This window comes from Sorex araneus, chromosome 2 (assembly GCF_027595985.1).
Source record: "Sorex araneus isolate mSorAra2 chromosome 2, mSorAra2.pri, whole genome shotgun sequence".
NCBI classification, from domain to species: Eukaryota; Metazoa; Chordata; class Mammalia; order Eulipotyphla; family Soricidae; genus Sorex; species Sorex araneus.
In genome coordinates, this window is record NC_073303.1 from 201,376,736 (window position 1) to 201,399,714 (window position 22,979).

A 22,979-nucleotide genomic window follows, 5' to 3' on the forward strand; every position below is an offset into this window, starting at 1 on the left:
CCCCCTCCCCCCAGCCCCTGGTCCAGCTCTGTCCTTCCTGTGGAGGAGGCACTTCGGGCGCATGTTCTCGGACGGAGCTCGGGGCAGGCACTGGGGGGTCGGAGGGGGGGTGGGTGGGTGGGTGGGGGGGTGGCGAGAAAGGCCCCTTCTCCGGTGTTTAGTAGTAAGAGCCCAGGTGAGAAGGCATGTGGCTGGCGGGGAGCCTCGTGTTGGGGTAGATCCCCCCGGTGGGCGAATTCCAGTACGGGTTGGGGGCGGCGAAGAAACTGGAGGACGTCACGGGGAGGGCCGGGGGGTGGGGAGCCACGAAGTTCATCTTCTGTGGGTGGGCGTGGTAGGAGCCCATGTAGGGGAGGTCCGAGGGGTACTTGTAGAGCGAGGACTCGGGCGGGTGGGGCTGCAGGGCCTGCGCGATGCCGTGGAAGTCGAACTTGTAGGCGTAGCGCTTGCCGTGCACCTTGGTCATGATGTTCTTGTCGTAGTAGTAGCGCAGCGCCCGGCTGAGCTTGTCGTAGTTCATGTTGGGCTTGCTCTTCCGCTCCCCCCAGCGCCGCGCCACCTCGTCGGGGTCCGTCATCTTGAACTCGCCGTTGGTCCCCTCCCAGGTGATGCAGCTGGAGTTGGAGCTGTCCGACAGGAGCTCCAGCAGGAACTGCCACAGCTGGATCTGCCCGCTCCCTGCGGGTGTAGACAAGGAGAGAGGCCCGTGAGCACGGCTTTCTCTGGGCATATGGGTTTATGTTTTATTTGGTGGGGGCGGGGTGGAGGGGGGAGCACACTTGGCATCGCCCAGGGCTGAATTCTGCCTCTGTGCCCGGGGACCACCCCTGGCAGGGGGACCCAGTGCAGAGCTGGGATTCAAACCAGGCTTGGGCACGTGCCAGGCAAGTGCCTTAACCCTTGGACTATCGCTCAGCCTCTCGCACAGTCCAGACAAGAACTCAGGGCTGCAGGGTGTAGGGCCGCCTCTGGCCCCTTCCCAGAGCTGAGCCCCTCCCCTCTTCTCTGGGACATTCTGTAAGGGCATAGCTGACGCCATGGCAGGCGGCAGAAATGAGGAAAATCAAGCAGACCTCAGGTTCAGTTCCTGGGGCCGAAACAGATTCCGTTTCCCAGCAATGAAACAGTGTGCAACTAACTAGCCAACCTGAACCCACCCGGGAAGTTTCTGGGCCCGGTCAATGCCCCATCCATCACTATGCCTCCGTTAGAATGCCCCGGAAATTATGTAAGCATAGAACTGTTACTGTTACTGGAAACTATTGTTTGACCGTTGTCTGATCACGGTTCCCATAGTGCTGGCTTAACTTTGAAACTTTAAAGCCTACATAAACGGCTTGTGACTCGGAGTCGGGGTTCTTGCCGAGACTCCGGTGTGTCGGAGCAGCCGTGGACCCTAGCCCGAGCTAGCCATAATGTCCCTTTGCTTTTGCACGATCGTGTGCGGACTTGGTCTTTCCGCAACTGGGGATTTGGAATTTGGACCTAACAATTCCGCAGACCCCTCCTCCGGAGACCTGCTCTAGGCTAGAGAGAGGGTTCCTCACACACCCCTGGGGCGGACCTGACCCCGGGTACCAGGGGAGAGACTGGGTCCGCTGCTGATCCTGTCCCAGGACTGAGGGACTCAGCTCAGACCAGACGCTCCCGGGGCTCCCCCGCACCCTCGCCTGCCCAGCAATGACTCTGGAGGAATCACGGGCTTGAGTGTTCTCCTCCCAGACTCGGCGGAGCAAAGGGAAGGATCCTTGAGGGGTAGAAAGGGGCTTTCCAAAGCAGATCCCAGGTTTTTTTTTATAGGGTGCAGAGAACGCCTGCAGGACAAAGGTCAGGGTGCTCCTGGCCCTTCCGGCTTCCCACACACAACAGCCATGCCCCCCTTCTGGGTCCGGAGGTCAGGCCGACTGATTCTTTGGCTTTCGTGGGGCACAGAGTACCATGAAGTGGAGGCGGCAGTGAATGACCTCATGCCGTGAAGACTTGGCCGGGGCCTCCAGCACAATCATAAAAGTCAGATTTAGGAAATGAACTTCTAAAGGCCGATGGAAAAAACCACGGAGAATGGAAGTAAACACTGTTCTTTCTAACATAACATTCTGTTGGCACTCGGAAAGCTCTTCCATCAAAACTTTTCCTAGAACAGAAGCAGCCCCCTCCAAACGAGGGGGCTGAGGAGAAGCCTGGCTCAATTTCAGACCAGAACGCCCCCCTCCCCCCCGCCAGCATGCGGGGAACTGCCTTGTAACGGAAAGCCAAGTGCCACCCTGCCCTGGAAAGCTGATGGCGTTGAGATGAGTTTCTGAGGGATACTCTGGCTCCGTGAGTGCTGGGGGCCCTTCGTGGGGGTCCCAAGGAGGGTTCACTTCACTGGGGGTGCACAAAGTGTCCCTGACCCCCTTGGGGTCATTTATGGTTTCTTAAATAATCCAGGAACACCCCAGGCCCGTCACTCCAGACCCAAGGCTACAAAACTGAAAACTTGAAGATGACCTCAGGTCCTTTCAAAAAGGGAAAATTATCTTGGCACCAGTGACCCAAAAAACCCAGAGGAAGACAGGATTTACAAAACCTGAAACTTACAAGGGGGGTGAAAGAATAAGCGGATTGTCCCCCGACACACAAGTCCCAGTCACTGACCCCGACTCTGCACTTATCTCCAGCTTCTCCCTGACCTTCTTTCATTTTTTTCTTTTTGGTTCACGCCCGGTGATGCACAGGGGTTACTCCTGGCCCATGCACTCAGCAGTTACTCCTGGCAGTGCTCAGAGGACCATAGGGGATGCTGGGAATCGAACCCAGGTTGGCCGTGTGCAAGGCAAATGCCCTCCCCGCTGTGCTATGGCTCCAGTCCATTACCCTGATCCTCTTACTGGTAAATATCAATCAACCCATATGCTGCATGACTGAAGTCACTTTTACTGACAAATGCCCAGAGCACTGAGGTCATGTGAGCAATCAATAATCAATGGGGATTCCTCCAAATCCTTCTCCCTATGCAAGAACAACTTTTTCTCTGAATCGTCCAGCCCATAAATCCTTGTTTCCATGTAGGCTGCAGTGAGTTCATCCATGTCATCGTATGACTGTGAGAAAGGGCAGCCGTTTCTGAACATGCTCTGGAACATTATCACTTTCGGTTGAGCAAAACATTTGAAATGTATTAACAGCTTGTAGTGCATCGCCGTGGCAGTCTGCTCTGGCAGACCCCAAACCCAAACTGTTCTCAATCAGGTTGTGTTACCCCCAACATTTCATTAATATGCATGGAAAACAAATATAAAGATTGGTATGAGAACACCATATGGATTGTGTATAAATATATGGATATATATAAATATGTATATATATCTACACACACATATATATATAGTAACCAAGGATTATAGCTTGACTAAAATCCATCTCTGACCTGGGAGTTGGGAGAAACCTGGCTTTCAGTGAATGGCCCAACTAATCCTTTCCAGTTTTTTGGAGAATAAATTTTCCATGTCAACTTCCTGCCACAGCAAGGACAATTCCATCCATTTTCTATCAACACAGAAACCTTCTTCAACAGCCACAGTAACGCTCAGCCACGAGTCCAACCCCAGCATCGGCTCAGGTGAGAGAAGTAAAATCATGACTGAGTACTCCAGCTCCAAGAGCAGAGGGGATGACTTTGCTAGTTTTGTAAACACAGTTTTACCCCTCAGTCTCTTAAAATACTGGGCTCAAGTTTGCAAGCAGTGCTGGAGCCTATGGGACTTAGAAATCTTTTTTTTTGCTTTTTGGGTCACACCCAGCTATGCTCAGGGGTTACTCCTGGCTCTGCACTCAGGAATTACTCCTGGTGGTGCTTGGGGGACCATATGGGATGCCGGGGATCAAACCCGGGTCAGCCGCATGCAAGGCAAATGCCCTCCCCGCTGTGCTATTGCCCCGGCCCCTTAGAAATCTATTTTTAAAAAATAAATTAAAAGGAACTTGAATGAAAATAAAGACCCCACACCAGGGGGGTGATGTCAGAACCCATTTATAGAACCCTCCAGCTTTCAGACCTCACTGCAAAACCAAGGTTCAGGCAAAGCTAGGAAGCACCGTGCCTCCTGGCCGGTCCCTCGCAGGCGGGGACTGAGGGTCTTCTCTGCCTGTGCGAGCTCAGAGTGCACTATGGCAGCTGGGAAGTAAAAGTCAACACCAACCGAGGGCGTTCCTCGGGGCTAGCTGGCTCCAACATGTCCTAAACTCTTGGTAGCTCCCAAACGGCCCCATTTCCTGTGCAGTGACAAGGCTACATTAGACTACAGCCATGGAATTCTGAATCAAGAAGCGGCGGGGATCAGGCAAACCCACAGGCTCCCTGGTCCTACATCCCTCAGGGCACTGCACACGGCCCTCAGAGTACTACATGTAGCCCTCAGGGTTCTGCACATGTCCCTCAGGGCTCTGCACACAGCCCCGTAGTCCTGCAAGTCCTCACAGGGCATCCTTCTCCTCCCTGGCCAGCCCTCCTGTCTCCTAACCAACGGCAAAACACCTGAAGCCCAGTCTCCAGTTTCACATGAAGTAGGAAGCATTCCACCTGACCCCTGGAACAATCGCGCGGTCCACAGGAGAAACTCAGTCTGAAGTGCACGCCCGTGGCCGACAGGGTCGGGGGTGCCCGTGGCACCTGCCCACCCTCGCTGCAGGCCGTCAGTTCTGTATCCAAACAGCCTAAACGCACAAATGGTAGGATGAGCAGAGGTGGCAGTTCTTGGGATTTTGGTAGTGGGGCTCACTCAGCAGTGCTCAATGGCTGCTCCCAGTTCTGTGCTTGGGGTCATTCTGGGCGGTGCTAGAGGAGGACCACACAATGCCAGGGATTGAACCAGGACCCCCCCCTCCCCCGCATGAAAGGTCTGTGCCCATTCCCCTGACTCTCTCTCCAACCCACAAGGGCAGCACAGCTATGTGGTGGAGGATTTACTTGGTCAGAAATGGGAAAACAGAGCAAACGGGAGCATTCCCGTCATGAGAAGGAGACGACACTTTCTGGTTTGGGGAGGGGGTTTCTGAAGCCCAGCGGGGTCCCCACTGCAGGGAGAAGGGTGGGGAGAGTCTGACTCCAGACAAGGAATGGCCACCATCTTCCTTTCCGTGTAGAGGGGTGGAAGCGGGGGGGAGGGGGTGTTGCTGGGGCTTGTCCCAGACCCCACGCGTCTGTCCCCAGCCACTGCTCTGAGGGGTCACCACATGCTTCTGGACACAGATTTTGCGACGTGACTCTATGACACTAGCTCGTACAAATGAAAGGGTTTGTTGTTGCGGTGGCCACACTCCTCCCATCGGCCCTGGTCTCCTGGGGGAAGTGGTCTCTTCTCTGCAGGCTCTGATTCAGCTACGCTGGATGAAGGGACGAGCCTTGGGCTGGGAAGGGGTGGAGCCTGCCCCGAGGCTCTGACGCCTTCTCCCTGCCTGGGGTTTGCCACCATTGTACTGAAGTTCCCAGCAGGACCAGCTCCCAGCAGCTTCCCATCCCTCTAGCCCACCTCGAGCACCACTGCCCACTCCCTGTCTCTGGAAGCTCACCCCACCACCCCCCTACGCACCATGGCCAAACACAGCCTCACATTTGCATGGTTTTACAGGCAGGGACATAAGGAGAGCTGAGCCCAGGTAGGAGGTAGGGCCGGAGAACCCGGCCACGCAGACACCAGCCCAATGGTCCCAGGAGAGCCCAGAGCCCATGGCTGGTGCACTGGACAGGACAGTCGCCGGTTAACCCAGCCCCAACCCTGAGCATCTGATCACCTGCCAGCTCCAGGCTGGCCTCTCCTATTGATTACATTCATTTACTCAGCAAGTTGCGATGGAGCACTGGATTGAGGAGTAGTAAATAAAATAGCCCCTTCTCACGGCTCGGCTACATCCAAACGTCTTGGCTGAGTGAGCTCACAAGGACTAAACTTGGAGGTCCCAGAGCCAGACACTCGAGCATAGTGGTGCTTAATGTTCTCAGAGCCTACATTCCGTTGAGGGGTTAGGCTGCTTGAGTCTAAATGATGTGTGTGTCTGTGTATGTGCATCTGTGTGTGTGTGTAGATGTGCACACACCTATAATGCCTGTGTGTGTATGTTTGCACACATGGGCACATGCACATACTTACAAATGTCTGCTTGTCTGTGTGTGTGTCTGTGTGTATGTCTGTGTGTGTGTGTGTGTGTGTGTGTGTGTGTGCGCGCGTGTGTTTCCATTCCCAGCCATGTTTTGGCCTCCCTCTTGAGGAAGGAGGCAATCCAGCTTGCCTTTAAACTCTGCCTGGGACAGCTTGGCACTGAACGGGCCGCTGAGAAAAGCACAGCAGATGCTAAGAGTTTCTGTAGCTGATGTCGGCACAGCTGGCTCCAGTCTGAATGCAAACAAACACCACCCTTTGGTGGTATTTGGTGGGCACTGAGATGTGATGACAGGGGACAGTCCTTGGCAAGGCTGAAGCTTCAAATAGCCAATTAGGCGTCTGCACTTTCTTCTTGTAACCAGGCCCAGAGACGGGCTTTTGGGGGAAAGGGATCCTGCATGTGGAATGAAGCGTCTCTCTCTGAAAATAAGAGGCTGGTGCTTGTGTCACGGGCTCGATTGTGTGCGCCTTCCCCGGCACATGTTATACTCCAGCCCCTTTCCCGGCACTTGGGATGTGAGCTATGGGGCTTATTCGAAAGCCGATCAGGTGATTTGGTTGAGCTCCAGCCAACGGGGCTTCATCAATTTTTTTTTTTTTTTGCTTTTTGGGTCACACCCAGTGATGCTCAGGGGTTACTCCTGGCTCTGCACTCAGGAATCACTCCTGGCGGTGCTCAGGGGACCATATGGGATGCTGGGAATCGAATCCGGGTTGGCTGCATGCAAGGCAAACGCCCTCCCCGCTGTGCTATCGCTCCAGCCCCGGGGCTTCGTCAATTTAAAACAGGAGGCTGGGATGCAGGACATAAATGAAAGAGAAGAGGCAGAGATGCAGCAGGAAGACCGTCCACAGACTAAGGGGGGATGCTGGAAACAGACACTGCCCTCCTGGCCCCTAGAAGGACCAACCCAACACCGACATCTTCAGTTTGGATTTCTGCCCTGGGAACTATAAGACCATCAGTGTCTGTGGTCTGAGCCTCCGTCTGGAGGGGCTTGGGGTGGGGTGTAGTCTCAGCAGCCCTCGAGATGGGATGGGACTTCTGTGAGCTAAAACAGTCTCTCTGCTCAAGGTAAAACCTTCACTGTTGTTGGAGAGTCTTTTCCCATGTGGGTAAAGAATCCAATGAGACCCAGCACAGAGACAAATGTGATCTCTTGGAGGAAAGGCTCCCCGCATCGCCATTCCAGCTTTCAGAACCACCACCGCCACTCACCCAGCACGTTTGGTGAGAAGGAAAGCTAGGCTCGGGCTGGCGTGATAGCACAGTGGGTGGGGCACCTGCCTTGTACTCGGCCAACCTCCGCTCAACGCTCGGCACCCCCTAGGTTCCCCCGAGCCAGCCAGGAATGATTCCTGAGCACAGAGCCAGGAGTCGCCCCTGAGGATCTCTCAGTGTATCCCCAAAACAAAACGAGAAAACCAAAAAAATATAAATAAATAAAAGAAAAGCCGGGCAATATCCTCACCTGGATTTGCAAGGCGGCTGCTGGTGGGTCCGAGAATCTGGTAAGGATCTGAGGCAAGAAGAGAAGGTGAATACTCAGCAATGCAGCCATGGACTTGGGAGGGGCTGGCAGAAGGTGTTTCTGGCTTCCCAGCCCCAGCTCCCCCATACGACAGGACCCAGGCAGAAGCCAACAGGGTTCCTGCAAATCACCACCATGCTGGTGGCCAGGTTTGGGTCTGGCGAATTCTTGGCATTCGGCCTAGTGGTCTCTCCCTCACAGGTCAGAAATAGGGCAAATAGATACACGGAAAGTCCCAGAACCATGGAGGTCGCACTGCCCAGCTCACTGGCATTCCCGACCTGCTCTAGCATCTCCACATTAAACTGGCACAGGTGTGCGGACATGGTTACACACGTACAGCTGCACGTGGCACATAGAAGGGACTATTTCCTAGACTTTTCACAGGCATCGCAAATGCTCTAGCCCGTGTCCAGTCACTGCAATTGAGGAGACCGCTTGCTCGCTTGCCTTTGGTCCCTGCTGTCTATGAAACACAGTCACAGATAGGACAGAAGCAGGGTGAGTCTCCACTCAGAAAGAGTCACAGTTCAGACAGACACCGACATTCTTCTCTTCTGTCCATCTCAAGGGCCCCTGAACATACCTAGCTGGGGCCGCTGGTCTTCTGTTTTAGGCACCGTGGAAGGAGATGGTTGAGCAGCTGAAAGTTCAAAAAACAACAAAAAAGAACCATTAGCTGTAACTTATATTTAGTCATTGGCCTTGCATATGATTGTAGAATCATTTAGCCATTTCTGCTATGAATATAAGTCTAAGAACAAGACCATCTCATGATCACAGAACACGTTCCGATCCAACGAGACCAGAGGCAAACAGCACAACAACAAAAAGAGAGGGTGCTGGTGGCATTTTATTTGTGTTCCACTTTTTTCCCCCAGAAACAAACAGAACAGCATTTAAGAGGGCTTAAAAATGAATTTAAATGAATCAAGGTTGAAAATTTCAAAAGGCAATAAAATTATTTTATTTAAATTTAAATAAACATATACATTTATTTTATTTATTTGGCCAATGAATAAAATAAATTTCAGGAAAATAAAATAAAATCATGGAGACGGTTTAAAGATGGCCAAGAGGGACCAAAGAGATCAGAGAGGGGTCAGGGCGCTGCACCTACATGGCCACACCTGGTTCAATCCCTGGCACTGCCCGTTCCCCCAGCATGGCTGGTTAAGGACGTTACCTTGAACCACCAGCAAAATATTGCAAGGAGTCACCAACCCACCCCCAATCTCTTGAGCACCAATAGGTGCAACTCTCCTCCCCACTCAAAATAGGAACAAAAATTAACAGCTAATGTTAGAAATCACCCCACGTATACTCTGAACTTAGACATTCTGGGAATGTGTCTTTGTCCATGTTGTAAGACAGGGTTTCAGTTCTTCCATTTTTGTGAAGGAGGCATTAAAATCATAGACAAGGAATCCTGCTCAAGAGCAATTGGCTGACACTTTATGGATCGGAAAAGCACATATTAATTACAGAAATTATTACTGACACCATCAGCATCCATCCATGCCTTAGCACATCCTGACTCGAGAACGTGGGAGCCAGTACTGTACCTTTGGACTGGGGGGCGGGATGGCCATGACCGGTCCAGGCTGACCTCCTGGGTGGTTCGTAAGGTAAATCTGCAAAAAAAAAAAAACAAAAAAAAAAACAAGTGAATTGGTGAAAAAGTTCACGAACACACAACTTACAACAGATAGGTGATCTTCAGGTTTTATTTAATAGGATAAATGTTAGGCAAGAAAATCCAGTCATCCAAAGACACATCCAAGCTGGGGTCTACTCGATGTGAGTATTATTTATAAAGTATCATTTAAAGTTTTCTTCTTGGATTTTCACCATCAATCTAAGACTCCCATTGAGGGGTTCTTTTCTAAAGCTTGCTGGACCTTCTGGGTCATTTCCTCTGTGAGTGTGATCAAGACCACATTAAAAGTTCCTTGCAATGCAGTATCTTCCACTTCCAAGTGGGTCTCTGTAAATCTACCCTTTATTATACTCACAGCCCCTCCAAAGCAGTGCACAACCTTGATGAGTCGACCAATCTGTTGTGACTCCGATTCCCAGTGACTCACCAACACAAACTTCTTGTTGGGATTCTGCCAATGACTCCACTAATACTTCATGCACTCACCCCCTTCTCCACTCCTGGAAACCAGCACAGCCTTCCCGGCCTGCCGTTTGCCAGCTGCCTCTCTCCACGTTCAGCAAAACTCTCTCCATTTCTTTCATATTTCTAACAAATCGGTCTTGATTCTAGTTAAGCAAATATCTGTGCTTTCACTTTCTCTACGTGAATCTTGCTGCCTTTGAGATGAATTCCATGAACCCAATTACAAGACCAAAACAGCACAGCATGAAAACAACACGAGTTTGGTATCAATTTCTGATGTCTTTGTCTTTGTAATGCACCCACACTGCTCCTCAACCCTCAACCCTTTGCACACGCAAACTGAACAACCATACGTCCACAAAGCTAGCGTTCTATTGATGCTCAAGACTGATCCAACTTCCTTTAAGTTTCTTTCCAGAATACAGTTTGGAAGAATTGTGATGATTGATCCTACAGATGGTGCACACAGAGAGCTACTTCTACATGCAACCTTACTATAGAATCACTTAAAAAAAAAAAAAGCTATGTCTTTTTGGATGGAGGCCTCCATTTAATGCCATGTGCTATTCTGGGCCAACTAAATGCCACAGCCAGATACATCAAGAGGTAGTCAGTTGCCAGGCACCTGGAATGATGTCCAAATCACCGTTGGACGAGTCTGTGTCACTTAGCTTTAAGCTTCTCTCTCAGCAGATCATTTAACGTTATTTAAAATGAGTGATTTGGCGGGTCAATCTTTAAAAACCCTTGACTTTGCTGCATAAGCTGTGCTCGTTCCTATCTATTTCCATATCCCAGAGAGGACGGCAATGAAGTAAAATGTGAAATTCAACACAGAGTTGCCTTAATTCACTGGATCTGTTTGGCTAGGAGTGCGGCCGGCCCCGAGTGTGGTCTGTGAAACCCTACTCTCCGGGGCTTTGGGTGGGTGAGATGTTTTCCTTTGGAAACGCTTACTCTACTTCTCAGCTGGCATCAGAGCATCATCTGGGAGGCTGTGTCTCAGCCCGGGGGGCTCTGGGACTGTGAGTCTTTCCCACCCAGGCCCTCAGACTCTTGCCTTCCTGGCGCTGGGGTTGCACAGGGGAATCCCAACAGAGCTCCCCACCGACAGCCCAGTTTCCACCAGTTTGCCCATGGATCCTTATTGGCTGGACTTTGTCTAGAAAATGCGGAGTCTGCATTTCTATCAGAGAATTGTCCAAAAGATATTTAAAAAAATAATAATAATAAAACTCTTAAGGCAACTGAAGCAGCATCTAGCCTAACTAAGGAATAGACAGACACAATTCACCACAAAGGGCATTTCATGGGCTACACTCAAAGTGTAAGGGTAGGAGCAAGAGTCCATCAGGGCCTTGCTCAAAACCAGCCCCTATTTGATTCCTGGCACTACACAGGGTCCCCTGACCACCTCCAGAGGTAACGCCCAGGACCAAGAGCCAGGAGGAATCTCTGAGCATAGCTGAGCATGCCCTTCCCCAGAAAACTATCATAATAACAGCAAAAGGAGAGAGCATAGCAGTGGGGGTGTATGCCTAGCACAGGCCAAGCACAAGTGTGCTCCCTGGTACCACATGGTCCTCGAGAATCACCAAGTATGGGCCAAAGCAATAGCACAGGGTGTTTGCCTTGCATGTGGCTGAGCCAGGTTTGATCCCCAGTATCCCATAGGATCCCCTGAGCACCGCCAGGAGTAATTCCTGAGTGCAGAGCCAGGAGTAATCCCTGAGCATCGCTGGGTGTCACTCAAAAAGCAAAAAAGAAAAAAGAATCACCAAGTACATCCCTAGAGGCTCCCAGCACCACCAGGGTGGTCCAGAGACCCGGGCTCTGCAGGGGCCCAAGCAGCACTGCACCCCCGGGCATTGAGCTGCTGGCCAGAGAATCATAGAGGGGCCTTGGGCCTCCTGGACACCGCATACAACTTCTAAAGAAACATCGTCCCAGCCAGAATACAGCAGGTAGGGCACTTGCCTTGCAAACAGCTGGCCTGATTTCCATCCCCAGCATCCTATATGGGCCCCTGAGCACTGCCATGAATTATTTCTCAGCACAGAGTCAGCCCTGAGCACCTTTGGTGTGCGCCCCCCTTCCCCCCCACCCACGGCAAATAAATAAATAAATAAATAAAGATGTGACATTGAGCAGAAACTTTCCTGACCACTCCTGGCAGCCTGTTAGAACTACAGTTTCACCTGCCAGAGACACGGCGGGGAATTTCTCTGACCTCAGATCCCAGGGGAATTGTGTGCGGAAAGGGGGGTTGAGAAAGCCTGCTCTAGCCCATCTGCCAAAATTCTTCTAGAAAGTTCAGAATTTCTGAATATCCAGATGGTGAGCTCAGAAAGGGGCAAATAAAGCAGCCTGGGGAGAGAGTTCTAGATCAAATGCTTTTCTTTGGAGCTTGAGAACAAATAATAATGTCAATGGGTTAGTACACACACACACACACACACACGCACACACACTTTAAACATAAAAGCTCTGCTCATGAAGTGTGACTGGAAAAAATGAAACATCTCGCTGCCCATAGAAAAATATTTTTGAAGTTCTTTATTCATAAAATCCTGCTGAGGGGGCGGGGTGGCGGTCCAGCCTCCCTGCCTTGAAAAGAAGTCAGAACCTACCCAGCCCCTGAATGTTAGCCAAGAATTTGAGATGTTTACAGGAGTGAGGACGAACATTTTCATCAACATTTTGACCTGGAAGATAAGCAAGCTTTTGTTTCCGTCCATGAAATTCTGGCCCAAAGCTTCCTTATCAGCCACTAGTCACATGGTGTGGGCACCACACCCCTCCTATGTGGCATGACCCTGGAAAAGGGGACAGGCGGGGTCAACTCTTTAGCAGCTGCCCCCATTTTCTACAGAGCGGTCCAGAGTAGTTCTATAATTTTTTAATTTTCTATATAAACTCACTCTGCCTACGTCGGTCCTAGTCACGGAGACTTGAGTAAACACAGATGGTAGATTCTGTGTTTTCTGGTCATGCCAAGTCACTCTCTGTTCCCAACTAAGCCAAGGACTGTGTGGACGTGTCTCAGGTGGGGATCACAGGTCTTTGAACTTGGGTCTGCTAGCTTTCCCCTGTAATGCATTCATGTTCAACACTAGATTGATAAAAACCCAACTCGGAGGCAGTTTAGGGATAGCAGGAAGAGAATGTCCAAGTCCTGAGTGAGAGTCCCAGCCCAGTAATTACTCATGAGTTGGGGTCTACACCACTTTACAGATTCAGCTCTACAAAGAGAGAGTGGACATATACCATCACCTCCAGGTCTGGACCCTTGTTCACTACCTGGAAGCAGGGATCCCTTTCTGAAGCAGACTTCTGCCCTCTCCTAACTCCTCCTCTAGACACCACTGGCTCAAGCCCACGTCCCAGCCTCCCTTCCTGGAAGATCCAGCTCACCAGGTTTTATATCCACCTTTCACCAAGCCCTGTTAAAGAACATCATCCCTCTTGCCTTCTTCCGCACTCACCCCCACCTGATCTTTCCTATGACCATGCTCTGGTTGGCGAGAGAGTCCCCCTCTCTCTGCACTCCCAAGCAGCTCTGAAGATCCACTGGCTGCAATGGACAGGAAAGGACACACCAAACTGTTCTCAATAAACTCAAGCACTAAGAGTGAAGACCTAAAGAACCAGGGCACTTGCACAGGACCTGGACAGAAACGCCGTTCAGGAGACTCATAATTAAATCTCCAAATAGAGCACCTAGCCACAAATATTTCTCAGATGCCCAGTCCTGGCTGAGACTTCTGGGGCAGCCTCAGGAGGGGCCGGTTCCAGCTCCTGCCCTGCTTAAGCCCCCGCAGCTGCACCCACACCCCACAGCTGCTGCCTTGCCACCAGCTGGACCCCACCCCCTCATTACTGAGCTCCACAGAGATGCTAACCTGCCCCAAATTTCAGGTACACCAGTTTTTGTTTGGCTGAAGACTCCAAGCCTTCTCAAAGCCAGGGTAGGCTACCTCCCCCACCTCCCCATACTTCTGGAAGCCCTGACAGCCATACTCACACCCCACCAGCACTGCTGTGTAAGTAAGTGCCCAGTAAAATATTCTGGGTTTTCTGGAGTGACATCCCCAAAGTATAAATACTAACATTCCAGTTTTAGGAGCACACTGATTGGATGGGGATGTAACATAGAAGCTAACAATTCATGACTAACAAAAGCATTAACACAGAAAGTTTAACTAGCAACAACTGTAGCACTGTAGCACTGTCATCCTGTCTTAACATCAATTTGCTTGAGCGGGCACCAGTAACATCTCCATTGTGAGACTTGTTGTTACTGTTTTTGGCATATGGAATACACCCCGGGTAGCTTGCCAGGCTCTGCCGTGCTATCGAGAGTATCCTGCCCGCACGGCAGAGCCTGGCAAACTTTCTTTTACTGAAGTTTTTTTTATCATTCCATTAAGCATTTAGTGGCAACAAGCAGTATAAAATAAGTTATTATAGGCTTGTTGTAGGACAGGCTTGGGGGGTGACTGGGAGGGGAGGAGATAATGGTGGAGGGAGGGTGACACTCGTGTTGGGATACTGAAGGCCTGTAACATTTCATCATGAACAACTTTGTAAGCCATGGTGTTTAAATAAAGTGGAGAGGAGGCAGGGGGGAAAAAACACCAATCTGGTGGAAGGAACTTCTAGAACCAACCCTAACATACAGGATTCGGTCATAGTCTCTTGATTTCCCAGAAAATCCTTAATCCTACACACACACTGCTGGTTTGGGGCACTTTGTACTCCCTCCTCCTTGGTGAGCAGGGCCCTGGGATCACCTTGAGCTGAGGGGAGCAGAACACTCATTTCCACTGTCTGCTATGGGAGGGGGTTCGCTCAGCATCTCCTCTAGGAGGAAGGACTTTGCCCCTTGGCCCTAGGATCGATGATACTGGGAACTCCCTTGCGGGAATCACTCATGACCAAAGAACTCCTTGGAAGGCACCTGCTTAGAGTAGAAGTGAAGTTTGCACTTGCAAATGTTTCACTTGCACCCTGTCTCTCTGGAGAGCAAACTACCTGGATAATAGGACTCCTGGGTTACCATGGCAATGGGGAAGGTGGGAGGGATGGAGACGGTCCCGCTTGGCGATACCTGCATACACCAACTGGCCCATAAGCTACTCATAAGGTAGCCGGCAGGGGCACGTCACAGGCCAAAAGCTGGCTGGCTTGACTCTGTGTGCCAGCTCTGTTTCTGGGTGATGGCATTTGAGAGTTCCAGGGCTTGTGGAAGCAACGGAGGAAGGTGCCACGGGAGAGAGACCACATCAGCCGGTCTTTCCGAGACGGAATGCAGAGCGCCAGTGAGCTAACGTGAGGAGAAGCAGCAGCAGAGACTTCAAGGCTTATCGCAAAAAAGTGGTGGGGTAAGGGGGAAGGAAAAGAGCGCCTGTTGGCATTCGCCCCGGCACGACCCCTTGACCACTAGAGGTCGCTGGGCTCCTAGGGAGAGCCCCAGGTCTTGACTTCTCTGGGGAACCAGGCTGTTGCCGGGGAAACCTGACATTTCTAAGAATAGCATAGATTAACTGGCCTTGGTTGCTGGCAGGGCAGCCCATGGCTTGAGAGGTGGGAAACAGCCACCACCGGGTGTCGGCAATACCTCAACCTCGCCTCTGCCTTAGAGCATCGGGGACAGAGCTCCAGCAGCGTCTTCCCAGTCAGAGCGATGCCCTGCCTCCTTCTGCCACCTGATTCTTAGTACACGTAGGCACATTCCCTCCGCACATTCCCTTAGCCACTGTCCTTCTTCCAGTGCTGTCATATGACTATGAGTCTTGGAACCCAGTGGGGGACTTTGTCTTGGCCACGCTGCACATGTATGTCTTTGAGCATCCGTTGTCCCAGTTCCCAGGGCCCCCATAGATAACAACAGGCACACACCGAGGCGGGGAATGGGGAGGTGAGCTGGAAGGGACAGGGGGTGGGACAGCACAAGAACAGAGGAGAGCCCTATGAGTTATGAACTGATACGGTCTGTTACGGTCCGATAAGGTCTATATTATTAGATACCTGTCCCTCATGCACAGTGTTCATTTCTTTAGGCTCTGGGCCACGTGGAGCCAGTGGTTCCCAGGGACTGTTCCTGACTCTGATGGTGCTCAGGGGACTGTATGTGACCCCTGGGGTTCCAGCCAGGTTTACAAATGACACAGCCACATGCAAGGCAACTGCGTGAAGCCCCACACGTCTCTCCCAACAGTGGGTAAAGCGGAAGTAGCACGGAAGCTGCCAAGACAACCTGCAGACTCAGCCGGAAAGGGTGGGTGGGACGGAGGGGTCAGCTGGGGAACCCAGACACAGAGAGAGAAAAGGGAGATGTGGCCTAGGCACGGGTCGCTCAAGGCAGAACAGCAGGACGGGTGAGGGGGAAGGACGTCCCCAGAGGCAGGGCTGGGCACCCTGGACCTGGGGGTGAAAAACCCTCTGTTCCCACAGAGGTCAGATTCAAGACATTGAAGGGTCGTGGGGCTCGGGACTCTGCAAACCCGACGTGTGGGAATGTGGGTCTCTAACCACAGTCCATTTCTGGAAGGAGTTTAGACCCCTGAGCACGGGGCTGGTGTTCTCTTTTGTGCGGCTCCCGGGGACTTAAGGTCTCTGGGAATCAGCTTTGCAGGATTCCTCCAAGCCAGTCCTTACAAACCCTTCCCTGGCCCCAGCCCACAGCACTGATTTTGTGGTGGGGTCTGGGAAGGGGGGGCTCTCTGATGCACCAAAGGGATCATCAATAGCATTCTCTTATCCAAGGTTAAATCTTTGACCCCCACAAAGACTTTTCGGGTTTGCCCAGTCAGATTTAAATTCTTGACAACTCAGAACATGACTTGTTTTCTGTTGACTGTTTAAGAAGGGGGTTCCCAAGCAGTGCCCAGGAGGAACCAGGGGCCTTCCTGGCCATTCCCGGTCAGCCAGACCAAGGGTTGAATGCGACATCCACAAGGCAGTGTGGCTCCTGTCCAGCAGTGCTGGACTCACCAGGACCCCCTCGCCCCGACAGTTCTCGGGGCAACCAGAGGATGCTGGAGATCGAGCCAGGATCCTAGACTATCTCCCCAGCCCAGAAATGACTACGTGAACCTCCTTTCACCACCAAGACAGGTCTTCCTGCTATAAGCCAAGTCTCAGAAACACTTCCCAAGTCACAGGGCTGTGGAGGTGGGATCGCTTCCGGGTCACGACGCACCTCTGAGAAGAGCATTCCTGGAGGAAGGTCTGAGTTGGCCAACCTGGCTTGGAAGCACAGGTGAGTGTCCTGGACATCATCTGCAGCCACCAAAGCAGGCCCGGGTCCCTGTCTCTCCTAACACGTGGTGCCTCTTTGGGGTCCATCTGACTGACATCCCACTGGGCCACATTCCTGACGTGAGGGTACCACGGCTCAGCCTTTCCTCCTGAGCTTCCCAGGAGCCTGCAAACACACCCATGCTCCTGGGTGGGGTCAGGCCCAGCTAGAGGGCTGCACGGGGAGGGCGGGGGGCCGGCGAGCACACAGGTGCCCTAGAAAGTAGCTGCCGAAGGGAGTTTCTGGGACGACTTCAGACTGGAGCCCGCCTACGGTCAAGATCAAGAGTCCTGGCCTGTCGCTCTCGACATACAGGCGTGACCAGGCTGACCGAGAGGCCCGCCGTGGCAGCTCAACCCACTCCTCTTGTTGAGCACCATCAGGAGGAGGCAGGCGGCCCTTTAGAGGGAGGGTAGGGGGCTGGAGCGATAGCACAGTGGGGAGGGCGTTTGCCTTGCATGCGGCCGACCTGGGTTCAATTCCCAGCATCCCATATGGTCCCCCGAGCACCGCCAGGAGTAATTCCTGAGTGCAGAGCCAGGAGTAACCTCTGTGCATTGCCGGGTGTGACCCAAAAAGCAAAAAAAAAAAAAAAAAAAAGAGTCACAAGGAAGATGCACGCTCTGGAAGAGATGGCTCATTTACTGCCAGGCGGGTCGACCTTATAAACTCTAAGGGGCAAGAGACAAACACCGTTGGGGGACTTCCAGAACGCACTTGCCCGAAATAAGCCCAGGGTAAAACAGGGTGGTAATTAATTCCTTTTGGCTGGGGCCCCGTTCTCGCTGCCGTCCCCTGGCACTGTCCTACTGAGCTCACGGTGACCCAAGGGGACAAGGCCTGCTGCCAGGAAGCCAAAAGGGGAGCTTCCTGGGCTCTTCCTGTTGGGGTCCCCACCCAGAGCTGCCCCCAACTGTGCCTCGCAACGTGTCCCACACTGGCCGAGGGAGGTCAAAGGTGACATAACTTTTGAGGTTAGATCCATGTAAAAGCACAAACACTGCAGGGAGCCTAGTGTTCGGTGATGGATGGCAGTTCCGGAACCTTCCAAAGTCCCCCGAGAGAACGAATATGCTGGCCCTGGTCTGGAACGCGCCCTCCTCTCTCCACCCGGAAGACAGGTCCTTCTCCTGGGGCAGAGGGTTCTTCTGGAAAACTCTCTGGCTCCTTTCCCAGGGCCCTCTGTCACCCCGCTGCCCCGTGACCTCTGTGGCTATAGGCAGAACCCTGGCTTTGCACAGACACCCTCCCGGGCTCCCTGCGCTGGCCAGCGCCCGCCTGAGTGTGAGATACACACACACGTAGGTGCCTGGGCGGAACATCTCAGAGTTGAGGGGAAACCTTTCTCCGAGCCAGGAAGCCTGCTCTCTGCTCCCCCGGCCCCCCCGCCCCCCAAGCATCTGGGAGCAGGTCAGGTTTCTGAAGGTGGGACGTGCTGCTCTAGGGCTGGGTCATCTTTGCTGTGCTGGGCCCGGATGCGACACGGACACACATAGACCCTCACATGCAGGCTGCGGGGTGAAGCAGGGCCACAGACCCCCACTGGCACCTGTGGTCTTTCAGTCCGTGCACTTACACACACCCTGCAGGTTCTGCTCCAAGCTCCGAACCCTGGGCCCAGTCACGGGTGTGATGTGGCTCTTTGCCCCGCCCTCCCCAGGCCTAGGGCCGTCGGGGCCACACCAAGGCCCTCGGACAAACGCCAGCACAGGCGCCCCTGTCACTGTGCCCGGCTGTCGCCCGGAGAGCGAGTCCCTCTCGGCAGATCGAGTATGTGTGGTCAGTGAGTGATGCAGACGCCCGTAAGGCTAGCCCGGGCCTCGCTTCTGATCCAGCTGGCCCCCTCTCTCCCCCAGGACTTAAGTCACTGGGTCTCAGCAGGACAACGCCCCCCCCCCTCCCCGGTCCCCCGCAGATGCCTGTGAAGGAGCAGATCATGTGGAGGGAGAGTGGGGTCATACCTGGCCTAGTTGAAATTCTTTGCGTAGCTTCAGGATAGACTGAAGTATTGGGGAAAATGAAAGCTGCACCCCCTGCAGGCAAAAGAGAAGAAATGTGTGAGAGTCTTTGGTGGTGACTGGGGCGGGGAGGGGGGGGTGTCATCTCTGCAGCAGTGCTCAGGGTCGGCCACACGACCACCACTGGGAAGCTGCCCTGACAGCCTTCCCGAGGGACAGAGAAGCACCTGGGAGAGAGACAGACTTTCAGGACCGAAGCTGCGTGTGTGAGTGTGTGTGTGTGTGTGTGTGTGTGTGTGTGTGTGTGTGTGTGTGTGTGTGTGTGTGTGTGTGAGATTGTGGCCCAGGGCTCCTGTTTAACATGAAAGCATCTCGGGTATTGGTTTTACAGCTTCTGAACCAGTCGAACCCTAGGTGCCCAGTCCTACCGTCCAGCAAGCTCACGTGACGAACAAAAATTTCTATGGTGCGTGTTCAGGCCCAAGGGCGTAAGAACCTGTAAAATCATTGTCCAGGACCCTGAGTCATGTGCTGAAGGATCACGAGTACATAACCAAGGGACCTAATTCTCTAGAGATCTGAGAAGCCACTCTGCGTCGCTACTCAAAGGCACGTTTTCTCTTTCTTTGCCTCCGTCAAGGCTCCTGCCATCCGCCAAAAACCACTCTTGGCTTTGTGTGTCCGTTTGGAATTTGCCCTCCTGTATTTTGATCATCTTGTGATTGATGATATAGCAAGGATAGCACCACCTGAGCTTCCTTGCGATGTGCATGGAAGGGACTAAAATTAACATTTTTTTTTAAATTGTGTAGCTCAGAGGTACTTTCTAAGAAGGGGAAATAACTTGGTCTAAGTGAATCGGTATTTATGGCCGGAAAGTCCTTGGTAAGAAAATACATGTAAATGAAATCGAAAAAGAGTATCACCCGTTCAAAGCATCCTTTGCCACCCCCCCACAACTTGAGATGAAAAACACAGTGTTCTAGATATTGGAGACCAAAATAAACCCACTATTTCCTAGTCAGAGTCTGACCTGGATGTGCTCAGTTTGCATTCTTTTTTTTGCTTTTTGGGTCACACCCGGTGATGCACGGGGGTTACTCCTGGCTCATACACTCAGGAATTGCTCCTGGCGGTGCTCGGACCATATGGGATGCTGGGAATTGAACTCAGGTCGGCTAAATGCAAGGCAAATGCCCTACCTGCTGTGCTATCACTCCAGCCCCTCAGTTTGCATTCTTAAACGTTAAGGGCCAACACTTGGGAACTCAGGTTTCTACCTGAGGGGTGTCTGGGTGTGAAACTGTTTGCTGCCAAGGCCGCTCGCTCCTGCACCGGCCACACCTCTCCCTAGACTCGGCGTCAGTGGTGCCACGCAGGCTGGGACAGCAGCCCGGGGCCCTGTGTTTGTAGATATCCACACTCTGGATACTTTGGGGTCTGGCGTGGAGCATGTTCAGCCCCCAAAATGGGGTCCCTACTGGGAGACCAGACCCAGGCCAGGCACAGAGTCAGTCAAACCCAGACGCGGGCACAAACCAAATCAACCATCAGAGGAGGAGTGAAGGTTAGAGAGTGGGGCGGGGGGGGGGGGGGACTGGTTAGTGAGCCACCTCACAGCCTCCCGAGTTCTGTGTTTTACCCTTGGAAACAAAGTTTGCCGAGAAGTCACTGTCATCAAGCCCGCAACTGCCTTCTGCGAAAAGTCGCCACCTTTGCTGGAAGGTTAAAGTCTAGACAAGTCCAGGGGCCAAGAACTTTACCAGAGAGGGAAAAACCAGAACTCCTAAGGGTCCCCTTGTAAACATTCCTTTAAGAGGAAAAAGGGAAAACAAAGGCGAGTGCTGAGGGCTCCTTTGGTCAGACATGCTTTTAGTGTCTACAGACGGCAGACGGTTATTGGGGGATTAGGAGCAGCAGGTTGGAACCCAGAGAAGGTGGGGTAAGGCTGCAGCTAATGAGGCATTCTGCCCCGCTGTGGAGTCAGGAAGCCTTTGATGGTTAGAGGGAGTGGGGGGGGGGGGCGCGTGCCGGAAACCCATGCATGCCTCCTGCCGTTCTGTCCTGGTACCTGCACCTCCGAGCTTTCTCCCCCCCACCACCACCACCGCCCTCCCACCTGGAGGAGAGGCCCCTACCCCAGCTCTGTCGGGCCTCCCAGTAGCACCCCTGCCCTGCTGGCCGCCCGGACACCAGACAGCTGGCGGTGAGACTGACACCTAGACTCGCCCTGTGGGGAGGGGGCAGGGCCAGTATTACCTGTGTTTCTAGCATGCATTAACCGTGGAGAGTTTTGTAATGCTTTATCAACATCATCTGAAGTCAAATGTGGAAGTGGAGCTACAAAAGAAAACACAAAGCAACATCAAAATGCAAAACAAAAAAAAAAAGAATTAAATAAAAGAGAGAGCGAGCAAGCAAATTACCTTCCTTAGGTCGAAGAATGAAGAGAAAGAAATGTCTGCCGTCCCCACCCACACCTTGCAGGCTATCTGATATTGCGTGTCTGCCCTTCTACATCCCGAGTTAGCATGTTAAAACCTCTATGTGGGGGTCCCGGCTTAAGCGTCTACACCTAGGGTTCCCCGGCCCAGTATGACTGACCCCAGACCCTCCTCCTCTCCCCCTGCTGCAAGGGCCACGAATTAAAGCATGCAGCACGCAAGAGGGGTCATGCTTCCACATGCCAAGCCGCCATTCCCAGCAGGAGGGCCCGGTCACATTGCAAGACACGGCAAGGAACGTGCCACATTTTGTGTTCCGGTTGGGGAACTCTGGGGAACTCTGGGGAAGCCGCGCCCCACACCTCCCCCAGGGAGCCTGTACCTGCCCGGGGCCCCAGGTGGGCCGAGACCCAGGCCCAGAGACGGGTCTGTCACCCTGTGACTTGGAATCTTGGCTGGGAACTGGGGGTGGGGGGACCCCTGGAGGCTGCTGGCAGGGGCGTTTCTGGCTCCCGGGGAAAGCCCATCTCGGCCCCTGTCTCTCTCGGATGCCAGGTGAGAGCTCAAAGCCCAGGAGCCCAGCCCGCAGGGTGGGTGGGGAGGTGGGTCACGGCGGGGTGCCCCCGCTTACTCTCTCTGAGGTAGTGCAGGTGCGAGAGCAGGATGTCGGCGTTGTAGCTCGGGGTGAGCCGCTGGAAGTCGTCCTTGGTCATCTTGCACAGCTCCTTGCCGTCGATGTTCTGGAAGAGCAGGAGGTCCACGTCGGGCAGACTGTACTCCTTCACCGCCCACTCCAGCCACTGCCGCACGTGGTCCGTGCTCCACAGCGTGGGGTCTGCAGGGAGGCAAACACGCGCCGTCGGCCCCCGAGACTGCTTCCGAGTCAGGGGTCAGCCCCAGGGGCCCACCAAACCTCCCAGGGGAGCCCTAGGGGCGGAGGAAATGGACGGGGGGCGGTGGGTGGGCAGGGGGAGCCCTACTGGCCTCCCGACTCACCCCACAGCTCAGGGGGTGCCCACTCTGGAGAAGGTCCGCTTCCCTCACCTCCTCCTCTTCCCTCACACTTTGCTAAGTCACTGTCACTGTCATCCCGTTGCTCATCGATTCGTTCCAGCGGGCACCAGTAACGTCTCTCATTGAGACACTTATTGTTACTGTTTTTGGCATATCCAATATGCACGGGTAGCTTGCCAGGCTCTGCCGAGCGGGCTCAATACTCTCGGTAGCTTGCCGGGCTCTCTGAGAGGGGCAGAGGAATCGAACTCGGGTCGGCCGCGTGAAAGGCGAACGCCCAACCGCTGTGCTATCGCTCCAGCCCTTGCTAAGTCAATTTCTTGAAATACAACTTTTTTCTTTAAAGGAGGGCAGGGTTCCAAACTAACCATGCTGTTGTCTTCTAAGAAACTTTATTTTGTACTGACTTCCCCCCCAACACAGGTTTTTTTTTCCCCCCGGGGGGAGGGGCACACTTGACAGT

General features: G+C 53.1%; 1 protein-coding gene across 2 annotated transcripts in view; it reads right to left on the bottom strand.

Annotated features, from left to right (window-relative positions):
- The window catches only part of ERG (ETS transcription factor ERG), a 112,924-nt gene that overhangs the window by 1,296 nt on the left and 88,649 nt on the right, over positions 1–22,979 (bottom strand). Inside the window, exons 4-10 of one of the 2 annotated variants that reach the window (XM_004615316.2) lie at positions 22,134–22,337; positions 21,318–21,398; positions 19,062–19,133; positions 9,238–9,306; positions 8,259–8,315; positions 7,613–7,660; positions 1–678 (exon numbers count right to left, since the gene is read on the bottom strand). The exon at positions 1–678 is cut by the window's left edge and continues 1,296 nt beyond it. In XM_004615316.2, the coding sequence (XP_004615373.1) occupies positions 158–678; positions 7,613–7,660; positions 8,259–8,315; positions 9,238–9,306; positions 19,062–19,133; positions 21,318–21,398; positions 22,134–22,337 (1,052 nt within the window). In that variant the 3' untranslated portion in view covers positions 1–157. The remainder of the gene's footprint in view (positions 679–7,612; positions 7,661–8,258; positions 8,316–9,237; positions 9,307–19,061; positions 19,134–21,317; positions 21,399–22,133; positions 22,338–22,979) is intronic. The other variant, XM_055126910.1, reaches the window with a different exon arrangement.